General features: G+C 37.1%; 1 protein-coding gene across 1 annotated transcript in view; it reads right to left on the bottom strand.

Moving 5' to 3' along the window:
- Positions 1-21,749, bottom strand: part of SEMA3A (semaphorin 3A) — a gene marked incomplete at its 3' end in the record, with an annotated part of 138,941 nt that overhangs the window by 73,273 nt on the left and 43,919 nt on the right. The window contains exons 2-3 of the mRNA XM_079304479.1: positions 18,008-18,165; positions 15,314-15,376 (exon numbers count right to left, since the gene is read on the bottom strand). Of these exons, the coding sequence (XP_079160605.1) occupies positions 15,314-15,376; positions 18,008-18,165 (221 nt within the window). The remainder of the gene's footprint in view (positions 1-15,313; positions 15,377-18,007; positions 18,166-21,749) is intronic.

Raw genomic sequence — 21,749 nt, forward strand, 5'->3', positions numbered from 1 at the left:
ATGCCTGCAAGTCTGTCTACTAACACAATTGAAAAAAATGGATTTCAAACAAAATGAAAATGAGAGCAATGAAATTAAATATTTCCAGTAAAGTCTATGTTTAAGATAATGAAATTTTTTCCCTGCATATTTGATGACTTTTTTGGTACAGTGGCTCAACTCTACCTTCCCAAGTAGACCAGGGCCCCTGGAAACACCACCTCAGCTCCTGCACCCACAGAAATGTCCTTGACTGCCATCCTCCCTCTCTGAAACTTGCTTGCTAATTAAACCAGATACTCCCAGACACAAAATAAAGGCTCTGCCAGGAAAATGCATGTGCAGTTTGAGTCATGCCTTAGGCCACCACAGGGAAAAGCAATGAATTTACACAGATGAAACACTGATTTCCCTGCTCACACAAAGGACTGTACTGGAATGACACTGCTCTTACAATTTTATTCTATGTCTGCATAACAGATAATGGCAATGTATTAATAGGAGCACCCAGAGAAAAACACACAGAATCTTACTGCAACTCTGACTGTCTGCTGTTAACTTGCCTTTTCAACAGAGATGGAAGAGAAAACATAGAGATAGTTAAGGTAATCCAACAGGAAATTGAAAGAAATACAGATCGATGTTACTCTTAATTCTTTCCATTCTGACCTTTCTCAATAAAAACACACACAATTTCTGGTCCATTCTTATTCTTCCCACACATGAGCATACATTCATAAGCATGAACATACATTTATTACATTTATGTTTATCTACAGACTGCTTTCCACTGTTATATGGTAGAGGAGAAAGAAAATACTGGGCATAAATTATTTTAAAAGTTTCTTTTTTTATTATTATTATTTCTGTTGTTTTTTGCTGCTTTAAGTGAAAGAAATATGGAAAATCCATGAAAGTGTATGAAAAATTCAATGCCTACAAGAGTAAAATGGGCAAATACCCCAAATTTGTGTAATACTAACAAAATTGAAATAGATCCTTTCTTAAATTCTGACATTTTGTGTTTCAGATGGAGCATCTGACTTTGATTCTACATAATTTAAAATTGAGCAATGATGTGTGTGTATAAATAAATCAGAAGTTTCTCACTTTAGAGTTGTATCTGGCCTGATATAAACACAACACTTTTTTTACTAGGACAGTGTTTTGCCTTGTCAGGTTTAATGTATCATGATTTTTAAAGGGTCTACTATCCTTTACTAAAGCTTTTGAAATTACCTACCTGAAGAACATGAAGTGATAGAGGCTGGTGGCCACAGACAAAATGCTGTGAGTAGATGGGCTGGACCTACAGCCAGTGTGAATAAATTGTGCTGATTTCAGAGGAATTATTCTGATTTACAGCAACACACCACCTGTGACTGCATATGCACTCAGAATCACATAATCACAGAATATTCTGAGTTGGAAGGGACCCACAAGGATCATCAAGCCCAGCTCCTCAGTGAATGGCCCACAGGGGGACTGAGCACACAGCCTTGGTGCCATTAACACCATTCTCCAGCCCACTGAGACCCCTCAGCTGCTTATCTGTGACATGCAGTAAGAAGGTATTAGATAGCTAATGCTTTAAAGGTGGGATGGAAAAGCCCCACTTAGATTAGGGCCAGGAGTCTTCTTTGATTTCTGTGGATGAAATTAAGAAAAGTTCTATCACCACCTTCAATGAATTATTCCAGATCAGACTGGGGAGAAGGTGGCTTAACCCTATCATAGCCATGTTGAACATCCAGTGTTCAGAATTGATGGTAGTGTAAATGAGTAAATATCAGTCAAGTGACTTCAAATTAACAAAGCGTTTCCAAAAAGTAGATTTAGCCCATTCATCCTGCTTTTCAAGGTCTCCTAATTCCTTGTACAGGGTGTTTTTTACCTTAGGTGTCTGAGAAATACACAACCTAGTTAAACAATAGGGAAGGTAAATACCTACAGCAATAAATTTTTGACTATGATGACTAAATTTATAAAACATTTAAAGTTCCTAGTCCAGTTCAGACTGCTCCTTTAGCTCCCCTCTGTTTTATAGCTGCATAAAGGAACCATTAAGGTCTCTTCAGTAAATTCTCATACACCTCTCTACCAGATTAGGTTTCTTTATATATTTTACATGGTAGTAAAAAAATAAATAAAGAGGGGTATTAAACTACAATAAATGACATCAAAGTAAAGCTACAGTTCTGATTTAAGCCCTTGTCAACTCAGGAAGTTCAAAGTGAAGTTTCTGCCCTGCCTGGGAGACGGTGCTATTCTCCCTGGAACAATAGCAACAGGCACATTGATTTCCATCTCAGACTCCTTCCTTTGTCTAATTGTGCTCAAGCACAGCTGCACAGGTACACCATTATATGTGGAAATGTCATATCTGGTCCTTTGATATTCTGAACTTAGCAAGAGTTTGCTTTGGAGAATATTGGGTTTTCCTGGTTTATGTGACTCTGGGACAAAAAAGCTTCCCACATACCTGCAGTAAACCAACTTTAACAGCTTTGAATGATTTGCAGAGTCTAAATCTCAGCACATGGGTATGACAAAGAAGGTATCAGTGAAAGTGTGTGTGCACTGAATGCAGTTTGGGTCTGCCACTTCATGAGGCCTGTGTGACTGATTCCCATTCCCATTGTTTTCCCATTCCTGCCCTCACAGGACAGCTGCTTTAGTGGCATTCAGGCTCCATCAGTCGTGAAGCCTGGCAGGCAGCTCTGCTGGTCCCAGCACTGGTGCCTACACCAACTCCACCACAAAGCAGCTCCCCAGCCCCCTTGGCAGGAGGCCTGGAATGACTTGGGTGTCTCCAGCTGGGCTTGTCCCACTTGGCACCAGTGTTTTCCCTGCCAGACCCCCGGGCTAGTGCCACACTGTGGGTGTGAGGTCTGTGCCAGCAGGACGGGGCATTTCACTGCATGACTGCAGAGTGCAAGCCACTGGAAGGGAGACAGGACAACAAAAGGCATGTAGCATCTCAGAAACCACAGCAGACAGGAAAGGCATCCACCAGAGGAAGGGGAGGTAACCCAGAGGCAGAAGCTGTATGGAACAAATTCTCAGGGAAGATCAACACTGTGCCTGCATGTAAGCTCAGCCACACAGTGCTTTTGTATCCACTTTTATCTTCTCCAAGAAAGGGGTGTTGTTCAAAGGGAATATATTCTGGATATATCTATATCCTTTGGATATTGTTCTTTGTCAAGTAAAATGGGTGAAGAAAGAAAATAAGATTTAAAAAAAATATTTTCCATGTGGAAATAATTTTTTTTCAAACTTGAGAGCAGGGTGTTGTGGGAGTTTAAATACTTTTAGCCTAATAATGTGAATGAAAATGAATGCAAGGTTTGAAAAGTTCTCTGTAGGCAGGAAAGTATTACTTGGATGGGTTATGAAAATCAGTGTTGAAGAAGAGAAGCACTGGGATCATCACAGTGAATAACTTTAAATTCTTGCTCCTAATAATCTTGTTCATTAATATTAGGAAAATTTCTTGTCTATATGAAGCTAAACACTGGTTTATGCCCTAAAGCTTGAGTTTATATATACATACATAGAGCAGAAAGCATAAGTGCTTGCATAAGGCATAGAATGATTGAAGTAGATATTCAAAGGGAAAATTAGGTACATCATGTGGGAGTTATTGCAGTCCTCAAAAATACCCATTTATTTATCTACCTACACCTGGAGAGGATTAATCTTCATTTATATCTCAATAAATGCTCTAAGGTTTCCACAAGATCTGTGAGTTCTGCCTTTGGCCTTGCACAGAAGTGCTTCTATCTCAAAATCCAAGAAACTAAATCCCTACATCATATCTGAGACCTTCTAGAACAGCCTGTAAAGTCTTCCTCTCTCTTTTCTGACACAGAGAATTTCTTTAGGTAGCTGCTTTTTTATGCATATAACTGCTGGATCTGTGTCTTCAAACAGTTGTGATGGCATGACTGCCAACAACCTACAATGGATGGCCAAGAAATGGTGACGTGCAGTAGCTGAAGCACACACCACAAACCTCAGGCACAATCCAGTTTATGTCTTTGTTTGAAGGAATGTGGACCATAACCTTCACCAAAAGCCAAGCAGCTCCTACAGGCTGTCCTGGGGTTAGTTTGGTACCTGAGAGCACCAGGGCATCCAAGGAAAGCCATTCTACCTTGCATCTGGGAGTTAAAGGTACATTTGGCCACCTGAGGGAACATGCTCCAGTTCACTGGGCATTCCTGAGTGAGAAAAAGGATTGAACTCCAGGTATCATAAACATGTTTACCCTTCCTCTAGACTAGACTGAGGAAGTTGTGGGGTCCAGATCCTCAGTTCCACGCTGATGATTTATTGAAATGAAAGTGGCTAAAAGAGTTTGCACCATACTACAGTAATGGAGCTACAGCACCAACTCAGCTGCAAATTCTCCTGTGCTAAAGTCCTACTTGTAAAACAAGTTAAGAAATTATTAGACTGTCACTTACATTCAGAGTGTGAATTAAAGAGGTCCAGAATGTCTGGACATGTATCTTAACTCAAAATTTTAATTCCATATACTATATCAGCTATAAGGGCAGAGGGCCTGTCTTGAAGAGGAGATAAAGTGTTAATTAGGTTTTCCAGAAAGGCAGCCACTATATGAAGATCAATGTATCTGACTTACAAACCAAACACACAGATTTATTTTTTAAGAGTTTTCTAATATTTATATATCAAGTTGATAGAAGGGCTTATGCTGAGAGAGATTAGCCTGAAAAAATAAATTACAAAGAAAATGTCTGCAACCAAAAGAATAAGAGCCAAATGCAGAAAGATTGAAAAACAAACAGTAAAGATATGTAACACTGATTAGGCTGTGTTATGCAGACTTTTCCCGGACAGTTACAAAAATAAAGTCCATCCATCTGTCAAAACATCTGCTCTGCGTATGAAAATTAAAACAGAATTTAGGTGGGTTTTATGAGTTTCCAGTAATTATCTCTCCTCCAGAAGCCTGGAAGTTACGTCCCTCAATCTGGATTACTAACGCAGCAAAGAGTTTTTAATGACATCTTTTTAAGTTGAAGGGTAAGTCCCTGTGACTAACTAATATCCATATTTTTCTCCTTACTTTAAGAAAGTGGTTTCATTTTTTTTTAAACCAATAGTGATGTCCATACTACTTCTCAGATATTGCAGCAAATGCAAATGGCCAGATTATGCAGTGCAGTAAGTAGAAGGCTAAATGATCCTTTACAGTATCATTAGCTTCAACAGTTTTCTGCTGATTTAATCCAGATAAGCATCAGAGCTAGTAATACATTTTTCCTTTATAGCAGTCTTCCCACATAGCCAAGTGATTAAAATATCATAAGATTTTGTCTGAACTGAATGGACAAGGGGATTTAGAACTATCATCTGACAGCTGGAAAAGCAAAATAAACACATGTTTTGTGTTTCAAATCAAAATGGATGGACAGCTTTCATATAAAGTCCCTTGCATGAGGTTAATTATTATATTTACTTTTTTTTTTCCTTCTTCTGTCCCATTAGTTGAATTTTCAAGTGATGAGGTCAGGGATATCCATGGAGAATAAGTAATCCCCGATATTACCGCTGTCATTCAAATTTATCATACGGCTGAAAGATGTTCTGGACTTATCAGGGAGCTTTTTAACTTCCCTCTTTTGCAGGTGGGCTACTGCTGGCTGCCATCAGTTCAGTCAGCACTGGCAGATCTCCTTTTCAGCATGGAGTAGCATTGTTTCAAAGAAAATATTTCTGAAGTGTTAGTGCAATAAATATATGTGTGATTGCCATGTACACAGATGATGGATTCTCAGCAAAGACTTCAACATATCAGTAAGTATGGATGAGGAAGCCTCTTCAGGGTGAGCTCTGCATCATGTATGCCTTCACAACTCCTGCTGTTTGGGTGCAAGATTTTGTAAAATGCAGTAACATTTTTAAAAAAATTATTGCTGTGTCCCTCTTTTTATTACAATAACATTTGGGAAAATATTGGTCCAAGTGCACTTAAACAGGCCCAGAATAAACTGTCAAAGCAAATTATCTGAGTCCTATTAAAATGAAGTGCTCTTTTAAAATTTTATTTTATTGGAGTAAGCTGGTTGTCAACAGTGCTGCAAAGCTATTGTGTTAATGTTGGCAGAACAGGAAAGTCCCCAAGTATTGGGAGCTGTGTGCAAGCCCTAATGGGTGGGGAAATCCTGCCTGGCACCTGCACTCCATGAGATAACCTTCCAGCTGAACCTGTACAGGCAGGTGCATGATTTTAGAGTGGGGGAGGACAGCTGGCATGAAAACGTTTGCAAACTGTGATTTATGACTGTGTACCCCATGCAGCTGGGATCAATACCAGCATTTACACCCCCTCTATGTCATTATTGTTCCTTGCAATTAGCAGGATCAGTGTTTGATAGTCTTACCCTCTGAAAAAGCCAGTCTGCAGTGCTGAGTGAAGCTGAGCAGTTGAAGTATTTGGGTCTGTGCTGCAGAAAGGGGTCTCAATTAACTTACTTTTGGTAGTTCCATCCTCCATTTCTCAAAGCTTTACAAGCAGCATGCATTTTATCACACTCACACACAAATCCAATATAAACCAAGATTACACTTAGTTTTTCAAATCTGACAGATCCTCAGACTCAGTGGCCTTTATGCAGGGCTGTGGTCTACAGGACTTTATATGGTACTGTGATTTGGGGGATCTGACTCCTTTGGAGATCTCATAAATGACTCTACTCTTAGGCATGGTGACCACTGCCAGCATTTGCACAGGAACTATTGATTAGTTTCATGCTTAAAATTTCCTCTGCTGACAAGATATGCCCTGAGAAACTTCAGACTGATGAGGGCTGATAAGACATTCTTGGTTGCATAGTGCAGATTACTGTGCTTCCAGTTAACTTTCCAATTAAGTTATGCCTGTTATCTGTCTGATTTTTCGATATGACAAGTGTTCTTGAGAATATTTAAAGTGTATAATTTACTCAAGTTGCAGGATGTCTGCATGAATTTAAACCATTAAAGCATCAAGACAAGAAAAGAGAAGTGAAGAAAGCAGATGATTTAAAAAAGCCAGAAAAAAAAAAAAAAAAAAAAAAAGGCAAATATATCCTGATTCCTTCAAGCCACAAAACTGCAAGCCTTATTAGCAAACAGTTGTACTGTCAGCACACTTGCACAGCAGATGGAAAACTTCTGCCTTTGTGTTAGTGAGGGCAAAACACAAAATGTCTCGCTGACTGTCTACCTACCCACCTGCAAATCTGGGTCACTATTGGTATTTGGCCATTTGGCCCAGGGTTTACCACAAAGACTAAGCATGGAGGTGGCTGAGCTGAGTGGGATATTCCCTAGGATCCATCCTGAAACAATCTTAATCCAGGAGCCATTAAAAGAAGTCATTAGAAGCCATACTTTGTAGATGCCTCCCTCGACACATCAGACCTCTAAACCTTTGTCATTAGCACTGACCATTTGACCTAGTGATCTTTGGAAGTAAAATTTCTGCAATGTTTTCTGCATACAGTCTGTTCAAATTACAAGACATCTTTCAAGCCCTGCAATTTTCATTCAGAAGATGCATATAATAAATTTTCCAGACCTGTGAACAGCTAGAGGGATGCCAAGAAAAGGCTTCAGCACAAAATACCTGATTTAATGACTATGTCATATTTTTTTACATCTGGTTAATGCACAGCTAACAAGACAAACCAAAGTCTTCTGTGGATGCAGTCCAACAGGCAAGTGGTTTTTGGGTTTTACAGGCATAGGATGACTGTTGTACACGAAACCTTTCCATGAGTTCTAGCACCTTCCTCTATTTTAAAAATAACTCAAAATACTGAGAAGCTTTGGGGTCAAGCAGAAACCAGTTCTTTTCTTACCATAACTTTTAAAAATCTGTTTGGTTCTATAGAGTAAACTTGCCCCACAATATGAGCACAGCTTTATTAGCAAAGAAATGAACACTAATGTTTGGTTTCAGCTCAGGCAGTCCCACCAAGCCCAGCAGCAATTTAAGTTGCAACCACAGCCTAGATCTAAGGAGTCTCTCTCATCTATCTATTCCATCTGGGTGGAGTAATCACCTGTCTCCTGGAAAAACCAGATTACACCCCTCCTTTCCGAATTGGATCAACACCTGCTAATTGGGTGGAGTATTTCAAATGGGCTGCCAAGCTTGTTACAGGCACCAGATACTGAGGCTCCAGATCAGTCAGCATGCCTTGGTTTTGATTTTTTTTTTTTCCTTTTCAGCACAGTACATATATATCCTCTAATGACTTCCACTCACAGCCACCTCAGATAAGTACACTCCAAACTTGTATGTTGAAAGTGAAGGTAAAGCCATGAAGTGTTGAAATGAAATAAAAGACTGTGGCATCTCCAAGGGGCAGTTGCTTAGCAGTGTGCATGACTGTAAATAAATACAGTGTAAGCTGCTCCAGGAGGTTACACGTCTCTTGCTGTGGGAAGCTGGAAATTTCTGTGGGGACATTAAACTGCTTTGACACCACAGAGAGATGCTGAACCAGAGAAACCTTAAGTGACAGAAGCTTAAAATTCCCACTCAGTAAAAATTTGGCACTCAAGTAAAATTGCTGAAATGTGAATTTGTTGAATGGTTTTGGTGGGTTTTTTTAATCTTTTTGTTGGTTGGATTTTTTTCTCTGTCCATATATACATTTATGATGCATGTACAGTAACCTAAAGTTTTTGGAAAATGCTAATCTGAAAGGAATTACCTAAGGGAATAAGAGATTAGTATATCATTTAACACAACAGAGATTCCACCATTCAGTCAGAAGAATAAAAAAACAAAGAAAATAATAGCATATTATTTCCTAGGTTATTTTAAGAACTTTTCCTTTAGTTCTCTGAATTACTGCAGAAGAAAAAACCCAAATATTTTAACTGTTGTGCAGCAGGGAGAAATTTAGTAGACCTACTTTTGGTAGATGTAAGCAAGAGAATTACAGAAAAAATTAGTTGTGGCCTAAATTAATAGTTATATAGTGACCATGTCTTGGGTATAGAGGAACTGAGATATGTGATCCTTCAGAGCAGACCTATCCTTAATTTTAAAATTAACTTTTATTAAAAGAATAGATAATAACAAAGAAAATAGACACCATGTGGAGCAAATTTAGGGAGAAAAAAAAAAAAAGGGACTGACACCAAAGAAAAGGCTTTTCTTTAACTTTGTGAGCTTCAGACTGAAGCCCTGAAACAAAGCAGGGACTAAAGATATCTATCATTTCTACCAGTCATCCAGTTAATGTGTTTTTCTGGAAAGAAATGTATGAAGAATAAATTTACTCTGTCTATCTTTGGGTGCAGTAAATCAAAACATGGAATTACCCAACAACATTTGAAATAGCAATAGCTGGAAACTCAGCCATAAATAATTCTGACTTGGCCAAGGCCAAATGAGGGCTCATGAGGAACACATATTGATAGAAAACTAAATCCCATAATTTTGGGAAGATTTTTCCTTAATTTCTCCTTTTCTTCCCCTTGTCTAATTTTGACTTTGTATTTCAAAAGCAACAAAGAAAAAATTTCTGCAAGACTGTATTAAATCTGCTGAATATTAAATTTCCTTCAGAGGCAAATTTCTATAGTCACACCTATAACAGAAAAATGGGCCCAAAATTGGAAAATTAGCTTTCTCCTTGATCTATATCAATTTGTTCCCCATATTGAAAGACTTAAATGACTTCCCATGATACATAAATGGGTAAAATATGAACAACTGAAAATTTAATTCTTCTTCTGTATAAGGATGCAAGTTATTACCTTACAGTAACTGATTTTCCTTGGTCAGTTCATAGAAAGAAATATATGCAAATGCCTAAATGAACACAAGCTGTAGGATCAACATCTGAAATATGCCATAAATCAGGCTTTATGCTGTTGTCTTGTGGGGGTCCATCCAAGCACTGGAGCTGGAAAACAAGAAGTTTCTGGGGGGGACTGTTTGAGAGCTCCACAGGACTTTGAAAGATGCCAATGTCCTTAACTCCTCTTTTTACCAAGTACAGTTCACCTCTGAGTGAAGTGGTTGTAGGTTTTGAGAGGTTTTTTTTTCCCCCCCCATGTCTTTCTCTTTTGTTTGTTGTCTATGCACAGCATTTTTCCAAAGCACCAGCAGCTGCTCACTGCTTACAAATGTCTCACTCTCTCATCCCCAGATGGCAAGGAATGCTTTGGTAGGAAATTGTGTCCACATCAAGGAACATGGACAAGAAGGGGTGAGCAGAAAAACCCAGCATACTAAAACTGGGACAGTTGATAGAGTAAGAAGGAATATGCTCTGGCACTAATTATCTCACATGTCACAAAATACACTCCTCCTTGCAGTAGGTCATGCTCAGAGTAAATTCTGTCCCCAAACTCATTTGAGACCTGTTGTTTTGGATCTTTGCTCATCTTCCCCTTCTTCCCAGGAGACATTCACCTTTCTCTTTCCCCAGGCTGGATGGGCATCCTGAGTCTTTAGGCTTTGCTAAAGAATTTTACTGTTGTGCTGGAGACAGGAAGCCAGAAAGGAAAAAGGGATGGCAAAAAGGGCTGGTGGTAGAAAAGATGGAAATTTGGCTGTAGATGTCCTCCAAAGAAAGTACCCTGATGGAAAGGAATGAACTTGCATTTGGCACACCCAAAGGGTCAGAGGTAATTTGACTGGAAAAGCTGTGCCTGTCAGATGTATTTAGAAACATGCTTTCTAGATCCAGCCAACATTGTATATTTAATTTTCAGATTCCTTCTTCAGATCTTTGTTTACAATAACAGATGAAAAGAATTACTTTTACTTTCTGCCTCTATGTTCTTCTTTTTTCCCTAAGGCAATAACAGTAATAAAGTGAGTTAAAGAGACTCATGTTCAATTATTGCCAACGATGTTTTTTCCAAAGTATCACCAGATATGGCTGTGGGACACTTGTTGAGTGACTTTTTACTTTCTGGGTTCTTTTGTTTTCTCTTTCTTTCTAAATTAAATCATTGCACACTGGTGGATTCATAAGATCAATCCTCTGCCTTCCTATATTTTAGGGATGGGATAGAAAACTTTAAAGAAAGCATAAACTAAGATTGCAAATAAACATTTTGGCTTTATATATTACTGTAACAAATGCTGAATTAAATTGCAGTCATATGATTCTACTTGCATGGACAATAAATTGAATAATTAAGTGCTAGCCACACTTGAATGCAAAGAAGCATGTACAGAATATGTCTATGTCATAAAATATGAGTAAAGAGCCTTGCTGCTTTGTCACTGGAAGTATGTTTCTGATCTAAATTGATTCCAAATCACTGTCAAGAGAACTATTAAGTATAAGAAAGTTAAGCACAGTTGGAATCAGGTGAGAGATAATAATTGGGTAAAATTTAATTGCAATTAAATACCCAAGTAGATGCCTATCTCTTATAAATTATAATACAGTCAGTGCTTACCCACATGTGAATGTGCTGGTACACTTCAGCTGTGTACACAAAAGTGTAACTCTTTCTGGCCCTCTATGAAGTAACTGTGTTTGTGACAGAGCAGATGTACAAACTTGCTGGTACCAGGTAAAAGTACTTGGTACTCTTTGTATCTGTTTAGACATCAATGTGTATTTCTCACCAGAAACACACAGGGAGAAGCTGATATTTTACAGTGTGCAAAGTGTGTCTGCCATCGTGCAGCTTGTCCTATGTGACTTTGTTAAAGCACCTACTGAAATTTTATACATGTCAAGGGCAGAAGGGACTGTTTCAACAATTTAATTTGACCTGGAATCTTTAAAAGTGGCTAAATAAATTGGATAGTCAAATCACACTTGAAAATAACATCCTAAGGTGCCCTTCAGAAACACTTTTTTTAAACTTTTAGGTCATAGAAACCCATTGTACCCTTTGGTAGGAATTTCTGATTAATTGGGTTCTTTGTGAACTACTGCTGCAGTGCAAATCTAATGCAGAAATGTATTAAAATAAACAGCAAAATCAGACAAAATTTTCAAAGCAATGGCAAATGAGCAGTTTAAGGACTAAATGAGGTTTCCTGTTAGGAATGTAGCTTGCCCTATGCCTACCTGCAAAACTAACTAGTGTTTCTGGTAACTTTTGAAAACCACCAAACTTTGCTTTGCTTTGCTGGTTATGTTATCCCAGCAATGTCAGAATGGAATGGCAGCCACTTTTTTTTTTTTTCTTTTTTTCTATTAGTTACCTGCTATTTATCCCACATTTAATGCAGAGGTTGCCATGTGTATTTGTAGGGGCTCAGGTGACTGCTGTATTTTTAAATGAAATATTGAGACTCACCAGTGAGGAACAAGACTAGCAGCATGACTGTTCTGTAAGTTTAGTATAAAAACTGAGAATTATTCTGTAGAGACTTTGTATTCTTTGATCATTACCATGGTCTAGCCAGGAATCATGAGAAGTATTCACAGGACTAACAGAAAGCAGAATAGATCAAATGTGGCACTGAAGTTCAGAATAGAAAGAAATCCTCACAGAATTTCTCATTTAGTTGAATTACGTAAGCAAATATCCTATTTATTATTTATAGCCTTTAATTTTTCATGAAGAATGTTGCTTTGGCTTGTGATACTCTGTACTGAGGAAATGGGAATATATTGTAATAGTAAGTAGTTACATGGGTCAGTAATTACAATTTTATTGGAAAAAAAATCTATATTTTGAGGGAAAGAATAGCAGTTAACCTTTTTCAGAGAAGTCTTGCTCTAAGCAAGTATTGCATAGCTCATCTTACTCATATGGAAAAAAATCCAAAGCACACTTTGAAAGTTTTATCTACCTAAACAGCGAGTAAAGCTTAAGTAATTAGCATATACTAAGCCCCTTAAAAGCAGAAATTAAAATGACTGTTTAAGTGACAAAGGGGTAGCAGGAGAGCAGGAATAGGCCCCAGTGGCTGCTCTCAAATCCCACCTGGAGCATCCTGAGCCATGGACCTGCTGTGCTGAGAAGGGCATGACTGACAGCACAGCAGAAGGAATCCCTCTGAAGGAGTGAAAACAAGGCTGAATTACCTCTTGTAATTATGAGAGGAAATCTCAGAGGTCATAGCTGGGGTTAGCAGTGGGGCAGGGCTGGGACTGTGCTGGTGCTGCAGCTGCTGCAGTGCACCTGGCCCATTAGTGGGGGCTTGCATTTTCAGCACCGACTTACCCTGGAGATCAATAATTAAAAGGAGGGGTTTTTTTTAAAAATACCTCAATGCAGAAGTATAGACTGTCATGCAGAAAGTTTTGAGCAGTCACAAGTGAGGAGTATATAATATCTTAGCAGTGGTACATGCTGAAAGCAGTATTATATCAAGACTGGTTAATATGTCACTTTACTTTTCCACTTTTTCTTCTGTTCCCTCTAAGGTCTGTTGGCCTTTATATTTCACACTCCCAAGGTACTGACAATGGCTTTAAGGAATAAATAAGAGAGGAATCATTTTTTTTAAATTATCTGTAGTTACATTAAATATATTGCTTGTAATGCACTTTTTTATGGCAAAGTAGATGTAAATATTTAAAGGCAATTTTCTGATCACATCAAGATATGTATTCCCTCTTTCTAATCACCTATGTGTTTATTTTATTTCTCACCTACTTCTGCAGAGAATTCTAAAATTAGAAAAAAATAAAAGCAAAAAAACCCCAAAACAAACAAAAAACCTCACCCCAAAAAACTTTACAGGACCTACTGCTGGGGTCACACACTGCACTCAGAGTGGTGTGGGCTTCACCTACTCATGATCAGCAGGTGTAGCTGTTCTAGTATCACTGCAAGCAAAAGAATCAAGGTAAATAAAAGTTATAGTATAAATATATAGTATAAGCTCTGAAGCTCACCCCAGTCAGATGGGAACCTGAACCTCCCAGCTTACTCCAGAATGTGTCTCTACAATTTTAAAGAACTAAGCTGAATTAGAATCAGCTTAGTGAAATGTATGAAGCCTACTCTTTGTTACTACGGTGAATTTCTAAAAATAATTATTAAAAAATTAGAATATACTTTCATGCTAGGTACTGAACCTTTTATTAGTTTTCTAGGTTTTTATGACAGTCATGAAAGAAATCTACTTAATGTAATATCATAATACTTCAAATGAGATGAAGCAGGAAGGTTAATTTCCTCATATATTTAACACTAGCCCCTTTTTTTAACCTTGAATATCAGATATTCTAGGCTTCACCTTGCTAAGTTCTCCTGAAAATTATTTGTGGACATGAGCATGAATTACTTTAAATGCATTATTTCTATGTAATGAGACAGCCTAGGTATCTGGCATTTCAGCTGTCCCATCACATATTTAGTTTAGCCCATATTTCCTACTTTTTACCCAATCTACCTCTACTGTTCCCAGATGGCATTTTTTGAAGACAACTGTCCTCTATGGCCTAGGTAAAGACTGATGAAACTATTTTTATTATGACCTAGGAAATTATTCAAATGGAGCTCTCCAGAGGCATATGGTTGGCATTATGAATATTTTACAGAATCATCTCTGAAAATCAGGCCAATAGCATACACACATGGGGCCAAGTTCCACTCTCACTTATACCTTGGCAACCACGATGATTTCCCATTTGGCTTTGCTATGCAAGTATTTGTTTGGCTTATTGCATGCATGTAATTTTTATCTGTTTTTCCTCTTTTTCAGCCCTATTTCCCACACTGTTCCTATAAAGAAGACAGTCACTGTCAGTGTGGAATGATTGCTATTTGGGGGCTACTGGCTATGTCTCTCTTACCTCATAAATACGGGGAATACAATGTGCACAGGAATGAGGGAAAATGTTCAGAAAATGCCTGGTGTAGCAGTGTCCTTCCTGAGGCACCAAAACTGATGCAGAATGTTTACACCAGTTTAACCTCAATATTGTTATGAACTCCATGCAGGAAAGGGCTCTGGGGAACCCACTGGCTCCAGAGAGATGCTACAAAGAGAAAGCACTTCATGGAACTCCCTTGAGGACTGGGACCTGGAGCAGGGCAAAAATGGGTCAAAGCATTATTTACCTTCTCATCAGGAAATGAGTATGCAAGGGTTAACATTTCTTATTCTGATTTCTTACTGATTTTTTTCCTTTGGTATACAAAATCCATTTCATCTGCGTGATTTCCATTTATAAACTTAAACCCTTGGTAATGAAGACAAAATTTCTGTATAAGAGGACTGAGAAAACTCAAAAGTGAAGTTATCATCAGATGTGTGCCCTTACAGAGTATGAAAAAAACTTTAAGAATTAACACAGTAGGACATAATAAAATATTTATAGTGTTTTATAAAAGGCAAAAAAATACTAAAAAGATTTGTACTTACCACAATATCTTTTCCAGCCCACTTGCACTCATCCCTTCGGGAATGTGATACAGGCCAAACAATCTAAAGACACAAAACAAAAATCACATTGTGTTATTTCATGCTTCAGCATACACAAATTGCAGGCCAAATGCTTACACCGTCCCTTTACCCAGTTTATCCTCCCCTATTCTTTCCTTATTTCCTTTTCTTTCTTAAAATTTGACAGCCAAGAAATGAAATATTGGGAACAAAACCAGGACTAATAGGTGCCACAGGAAAAACAGTCTTCAAGTCTGCATTGTGAATTTTAGATGTGAATCTCCAGTCCTAATGATGAGGGTTGACTCTCCATTGAGTGAGTGTTCTTTTAATCTTTTAAATCTCAGGTAACAGAAATACAATCTCACATGAGAGTCCCAGCATCAGAAATGAGGTGTTTGCTTCTTCAGTGTATTTAATAGTTCACTCTTTTGCTAGTTCAGTTAATTAAATAATAAAAAAGGAGCCTTGGTACTTGACAAGTGTCATACCATCAAACTGGAAATGTTTATGCTGTTCCTATAGAGCCACCCTAACACAACTAATCCTAAATCTAGGTTTTCTGTAGTGTTTGCTTAGCAGAAAATGGATCTCACCTCATACAGAGAAAATCCAGAGACCCTCACAGTCAATTATTCATGTTTCTTTGAAAAGCTTTTAGGAATTACATATAGAATAAAACATGATCTTCCCATAAAATGCCAGGCTATTCATTTGGGAGTCTCAGATAATGCAATATGAATGGCCTTAAGTCTGGATTACAGTCTTGGTGTTCAATATAGTTTGTTAATAGAAAGCAAAAGGCAAAATAATTTTAAAAAAGATGGAATGTGGATTACTGAGGGGGTCAAAGGAGATGTTGTAGATGGTATTTGAAAATACAGTTTGCACCATTTTTTAAATTCAAAATTTTCTTAATGAAAACCAAACAGCAATCGAACATCGTAAATCTATAAAATAAAGCTGAAAATTTTATGAGCACATTCTCTCTCAGAGGATTCCCACTACTTCCTATTGCTATTCTCAGCTTAAAATGTGCAGATATGTGAAAATTCAAATTTACTAGGTTGAAAAAAATTAACCAAACTTCTCGGATATCCCAAAAGGACCGGTTCAAGTTGAGTTCAAGTTTTGGGCAAAAATCTCAGTATTTTCAAACCAGTGTATTTCAAGCCAGATGTTCTTTTTCCTTAGTTTCACAGTAGAACCTTTTCCCCTAATTTGGTTTAAAAGATAGTTAAGTAAAACTGGTTTTAGTACATTGAAAAATTTGGCTTTCTGAGTTTTGATGTTGCCATTAGCATTTAGACAGAAACCTGAAGAGTTTCCTTAGATGGTAGAAGCAACAACCAGTGAAGTTTGAACTCAAGTGCAGCACTGGCTGCATTGTAATTTTGATTGATGTTTCTTACATGACTCTCCTGTCAATAATAAACAGATCCCCAAACTCTTAAAGCCTTTTGCCTATTCTTAAATCTAGACTAAATTCTCTAAGCCTATTGCTAACACACATTTCCATGTTACTGGCAGTAAGTCTTTATTTAATATTTTAATATTCGTATATAAAGTCAAATAGTGTTCTAAAAGCATCTGAGTACATAAGTATGTAAAATACAATCACTCTCATTCTACAGAGCTGCTTTCTGCAATGGAAACACCTTCTTTCCTTTAATTATTCCAGATGTTTTGCACATTAAGCTATTGATCCCTCAGAGAATTCAAATAAATAGCTAGTTTCCTTTATAGCTGCTCTAAAGAGAATAGAAAAGAAAATACTCTGTTTTCCTTTTATCCTCTTATCCTTAGAGAATACAAATGAATAGCCTGTCTTCCCTCTGAACAGAAAACACAAGGTATTTATTGCTATCATCTTAGGAAGCTAATAGTCAAACGGCCAAAAGGTCAGGAACACTAAGAAAAAAAAAATAATCCCTGGGTATTGAAGCAATATATCTCTCATAAAAGGGTACTCTCTGGGTTTTAAAATGTGCCATCAAAATACTTAATATAGCAAATGAAATTTCCATCTCTTGCGTTGCCTTCTTGGTATTTTGTCTTAATAAAATAAATGAAAACTTAATTATTTATTTGGATTCCAACAAAAGAATGACACTAAACTGCTTGTCAGCTTTTAGTTAATCACCAACTTTCACTGGAAAATTACAATCTCATCAAGAACAGCAATATATTATGGACTTGTTTCTCTTTTATTAATACTAGAACTGTTTTGGTTCAAAAGCAGCAGAGCAGAGTGCCTACAAATGCTGGGTTAAAGAAGAAAAATCAACACTTGTACTCCCAAATAGCTTCTTTTATCTGCAGACAAATACAGAGCAGTAAGGCCTTTCTGGTTAAACTGTCATAACATATGCTTGGCTTTTTTAGCAGTTGCCATGAAAGTATGTCTTGTTTGGGGAATAGCTGGATTATTCACTTATCATTTACTTCTTTTCTTGTAGTCTGAAAAAAAATAATTGTAGATTATATAGTCAAAGGTCACAGGCTCGTTATAAATTTCTTTTCATAGAGTCAGCAAATATTTTTGTGGTAACAGTATTCCTGACATCCAAACTTTCTACATAATTCCAACAGTGCACAACACAGTCTGAGTAATAACGAGTCTTTAACATCCAAAGTACATATTTACATTGTACAGAACATGAATGAAAGTACCTTTTGATATTCCTTGATGTTAACCAGGTTGAAAGAAAATATGTGATCCTTTGCTCCAACATACAGCCGACCACGTTCTTCGTCCAAGAGGAAAGTATGGTAACTGGAGCTGTTAGCTAGTCCATTGAAATTGATTATATTGTTGGATTCCAACATTTCTGTAAGATAAAGGTAATGCTTTTGTTGTTAATATGGTCAGATGAAATAGAGACTTGTATTTTGACTTGTACAGATATCATTTTAAGATTTTGTGCTTATGGTGTAGAAACAAGTGAATGCTGGGCCCCTGAATGTTTTTGTTTCAAGCACCCAAACTGCTTGTGAGATTCAGCTCTACAAAGAAGTCAAAGCAACAGTGAAATCAATTAAAAATCTGTGTGAGTATTTAGGTGGCAAAATTCTATCCGTGTAGCTCATCAATTGTTGGTCAAAGTTCAATCAATGAGACCTGCAAGGATGAACTTGGGGATACCTGGTTGATAACCACATTTAAACACAAAATCTATTTCATAAAGATCTCTAAGTTATGAGAAAAGGGATAACAATGAATAGCTGCTGAGATAAAATAACATGTACCACCTCTTCTTAAATGTATTATATTCTGAGCTTTCTTACACAGGCAGCATGTTGTTCCCTTGCTTGGAACAAGAACTTAACTAGAGAAAGGAACCTTGCTTCTTTTTTAACCAAAGGGTAATTTTCTAGTTCTGATATTCCTCTCAGAGATGTACATTTATCATGGACAGGATTTTTTAAAGGATCCATCAAATCATCTTAGTAATTCAAACATTAACAAAGTCTTATGCATTTTTCTGAAAAACATTTTTACCGTAAATTAATACAGACCTTGAAAGTATAAATATTCATGAGAATGCACTTTCTCCATGCCTATGTATATTCACACCAACACCAAAATCAAACCATCTCCGTCATTTAAAGGCATGTCTCCACCAGTAAGTCATCAATAAGAAAGTTTCTTAGTGATGACAAATTCTACAAGGTTCAAGCCCTAAGCTTGTGAATTATGAAGGCAAACATCCAGCTGTAGGAGCAGTTCCACTGATGGAACCACGAAGAAAGATGACAAAGGGAGTGAATACATCAGCATCCAAGGGCTGATGGCCAGAGGGTGTGGCCTGAGCATCAGGTATGCAATGTCTGCATCAATTCTGCCACGTGTGCAAGCCAAGGATGTATGTAACTCCTCTCAGATCACATGCCAAATGCCTGAATATCTAGGATTCACCTAATAGCACAGCTACCTTCTATGGCCTTCCAGTTTTCAGTAAGATCATTCCCATTTTTCACCATTATTCTGACTGAGAAGTGAGTATAAGATATCATATCATATATGGATAGAAATCAAGGAGAAAAACAAAAAGTTCTGTTTGTGCTGTTAAACAAAAGTTTCTGCCTAATTTTCAACTCATTTTCCTTCTTTTTAACTAATTATTTTGTATTAACAAAGAAGATGTCAGGTAGGGATTTTTTGGACCTATGTAGTAGTGATACTTATGATTTTACAAAATTTCACACCTGCAGCTTTGTAGCTCTGCAGATGTTAAACCTATTTTTGATGTTCACTTACACCAGGTGGATTTTGAAGCAGCTTGAAACTCTGCAGAAACATTAGTAGGCAATATACTCAAGGAAGACAAACACTGTTAGTTGCATACCATTTGGGATAGCTTTTAGCATTAATATTCTTTGTATTTATGTGGAAAAACTCTCAGTACCAACAAAAATAGTTAATTCATGTAGCAGCGTAACAAAGCATCAGAGCAGACACCATATTTTGTTCCTTGTTTTACACTTTTTGTCACTAAATATAACTATACATTTATATTACTAACTTATACCGCTCCAGACTGAAGCTCACTTTTTAAAATTATTTTTCTTTTAAATGTAACAATCAAATTACCTCAAGCAGTCTTGTCAAAATAATTCTTATGGCTTCCTGCCAAGTTCTAGAATTTGACTCTATTGTCCTCCAGTTCACTTATTTGCATTTTGTAAGAGACTTTACTAATTCTCTTTACTCTGTAATGACTGATTCAGATGTTGAATGTCGACTCATTGAATAGTGAGTGATGTAGATGATTGATTGCTTAACTTGTCTTAAAACTCTCTCTTGGCTAGAAATGCTCTGCTGTCACCTGTATCTGATCATTTTTCTTATAATACAGCTGTCAAAAACCTTTGTAATTTTTTCATCTTTGTTGGTTTGAACTCGTACACGTATGATTCTGCCCTTTGTGAGTGCAGCATAAAGACAAGTGTCTGCTGAAGTTGATGTTACACAAAGGTAAAACTGATAAAAATGAAAATGAGATCAGTTAGGCACACAGCTACTTGGCTTAAAAGAAGCCTGATATGATTTTTCTAATGCAGAGTTCTAAATATTCACATCTACAGATGGTGATTGACATTTTCTTTTCTAATATTAATGAAAAATGTGAGATCAGAGCATTGGAGTCTAAGGTTTATTATGGCCAAGAGTAAATTACATCATCATCTTCACTGTTCATAAGTCTCCACAGTAAAACTTAAAAGGACCAGGTGTGGCTGTGCAGGGAAATATATATAGGGGGATTTTCCTTTTAATTTTCTGTGAATTTCAGAGCATGCAACCTAAACACTGTTGAGTTTTTTATGAACATGCAATTTAAAGTCAAACTAAAAGCTAAATTTCATTGCCTTCTCTATGAATGGAATATTTCTTCCAGGTTTTAATTCAGTATGTGTCATATTGTCACATTACTTTTTCAGATGACAACTGGATCTCCAGGGTCTGCTGCCCAAAAGATTAGGCCTAGACATGCTCCAAGAAGTGTATTTTAAATCATGTGACATCAGGTTTCTCTCTGTTGGGAACCAGGTTGAGAATATAGGCTGAGGAGAAAAATATCATTTGTGTGTTGATGACTCTCAGTCACTACTAATTTAGGTAGATTTGAGCTACATCACAAGTAGGAGGTGAAATCCTAAATATTTTTGCTGTTCCTCTGCTATTTATTCTAACATATATATATAAATATATTCATCCAGTGATGAATGTGGCCTTACAAGCCATTATGGAACAGGCTGCTGAAGAGCAAAGCAATGGCACAATCAATACAAATTAAGTATTCCACTTCCTCAAATTCATTACTTTTAAAGTGTTTACTATCCTGTGTCTTCAGTATCCAATGAGTGACTATTGCTGAGAGAAAGCAAAGCCAGGGCTCAATCCCACAAGGGCACTGGCATCCATCAATTCTACTAAGAGTCAATCACTCAAGCTGGCAAGGTTTGTGGATGATCAGTGATAACATAAACCAGGATTTACAACAAAGATTGCACTGTAATGACAAGAGGAAATGATGAATGCATTCAATCAATCAATGAAATTAATACTGTCTACTAGCATAGCCTAAATATTTTCCCTTTTTTTCCTTATTATTAAATGTTGGCCGAGCCATGACCTATGCAGACAGGCAATGGTTGCCTGGTCTTAAAGATTTTTTTTTTTCACTTCCCCTATGATCTATGCAGTTATTTTTATTGCAAAAATGTAAAATTACTCCACCATTTTTTTTCAGTAATTTCCCAGAGAATTTCTTCAGTAATTGCCCTGAGATAATTTTCTCATTTCCTTTTGACACATCCTCATCTGTAGACTTTAAACAGAAATGAATGAGCCCTGTACAGCTAACCACTGCACACTACAACTATGAAATGCTGTATGAGGTAGATTTAATGT

Source organism: Erithacus rubecula (assembly GCF_903797595.1).
Source record: "Erithacus rubecula genome assembly, chromosome: 4".
NCBI classification, from domain to species: Eukaryota; Metazoa; Chordata; class Aves; order Passeriformes; family Muscicapidae; genus Erithacus; species Erithacus rubecula.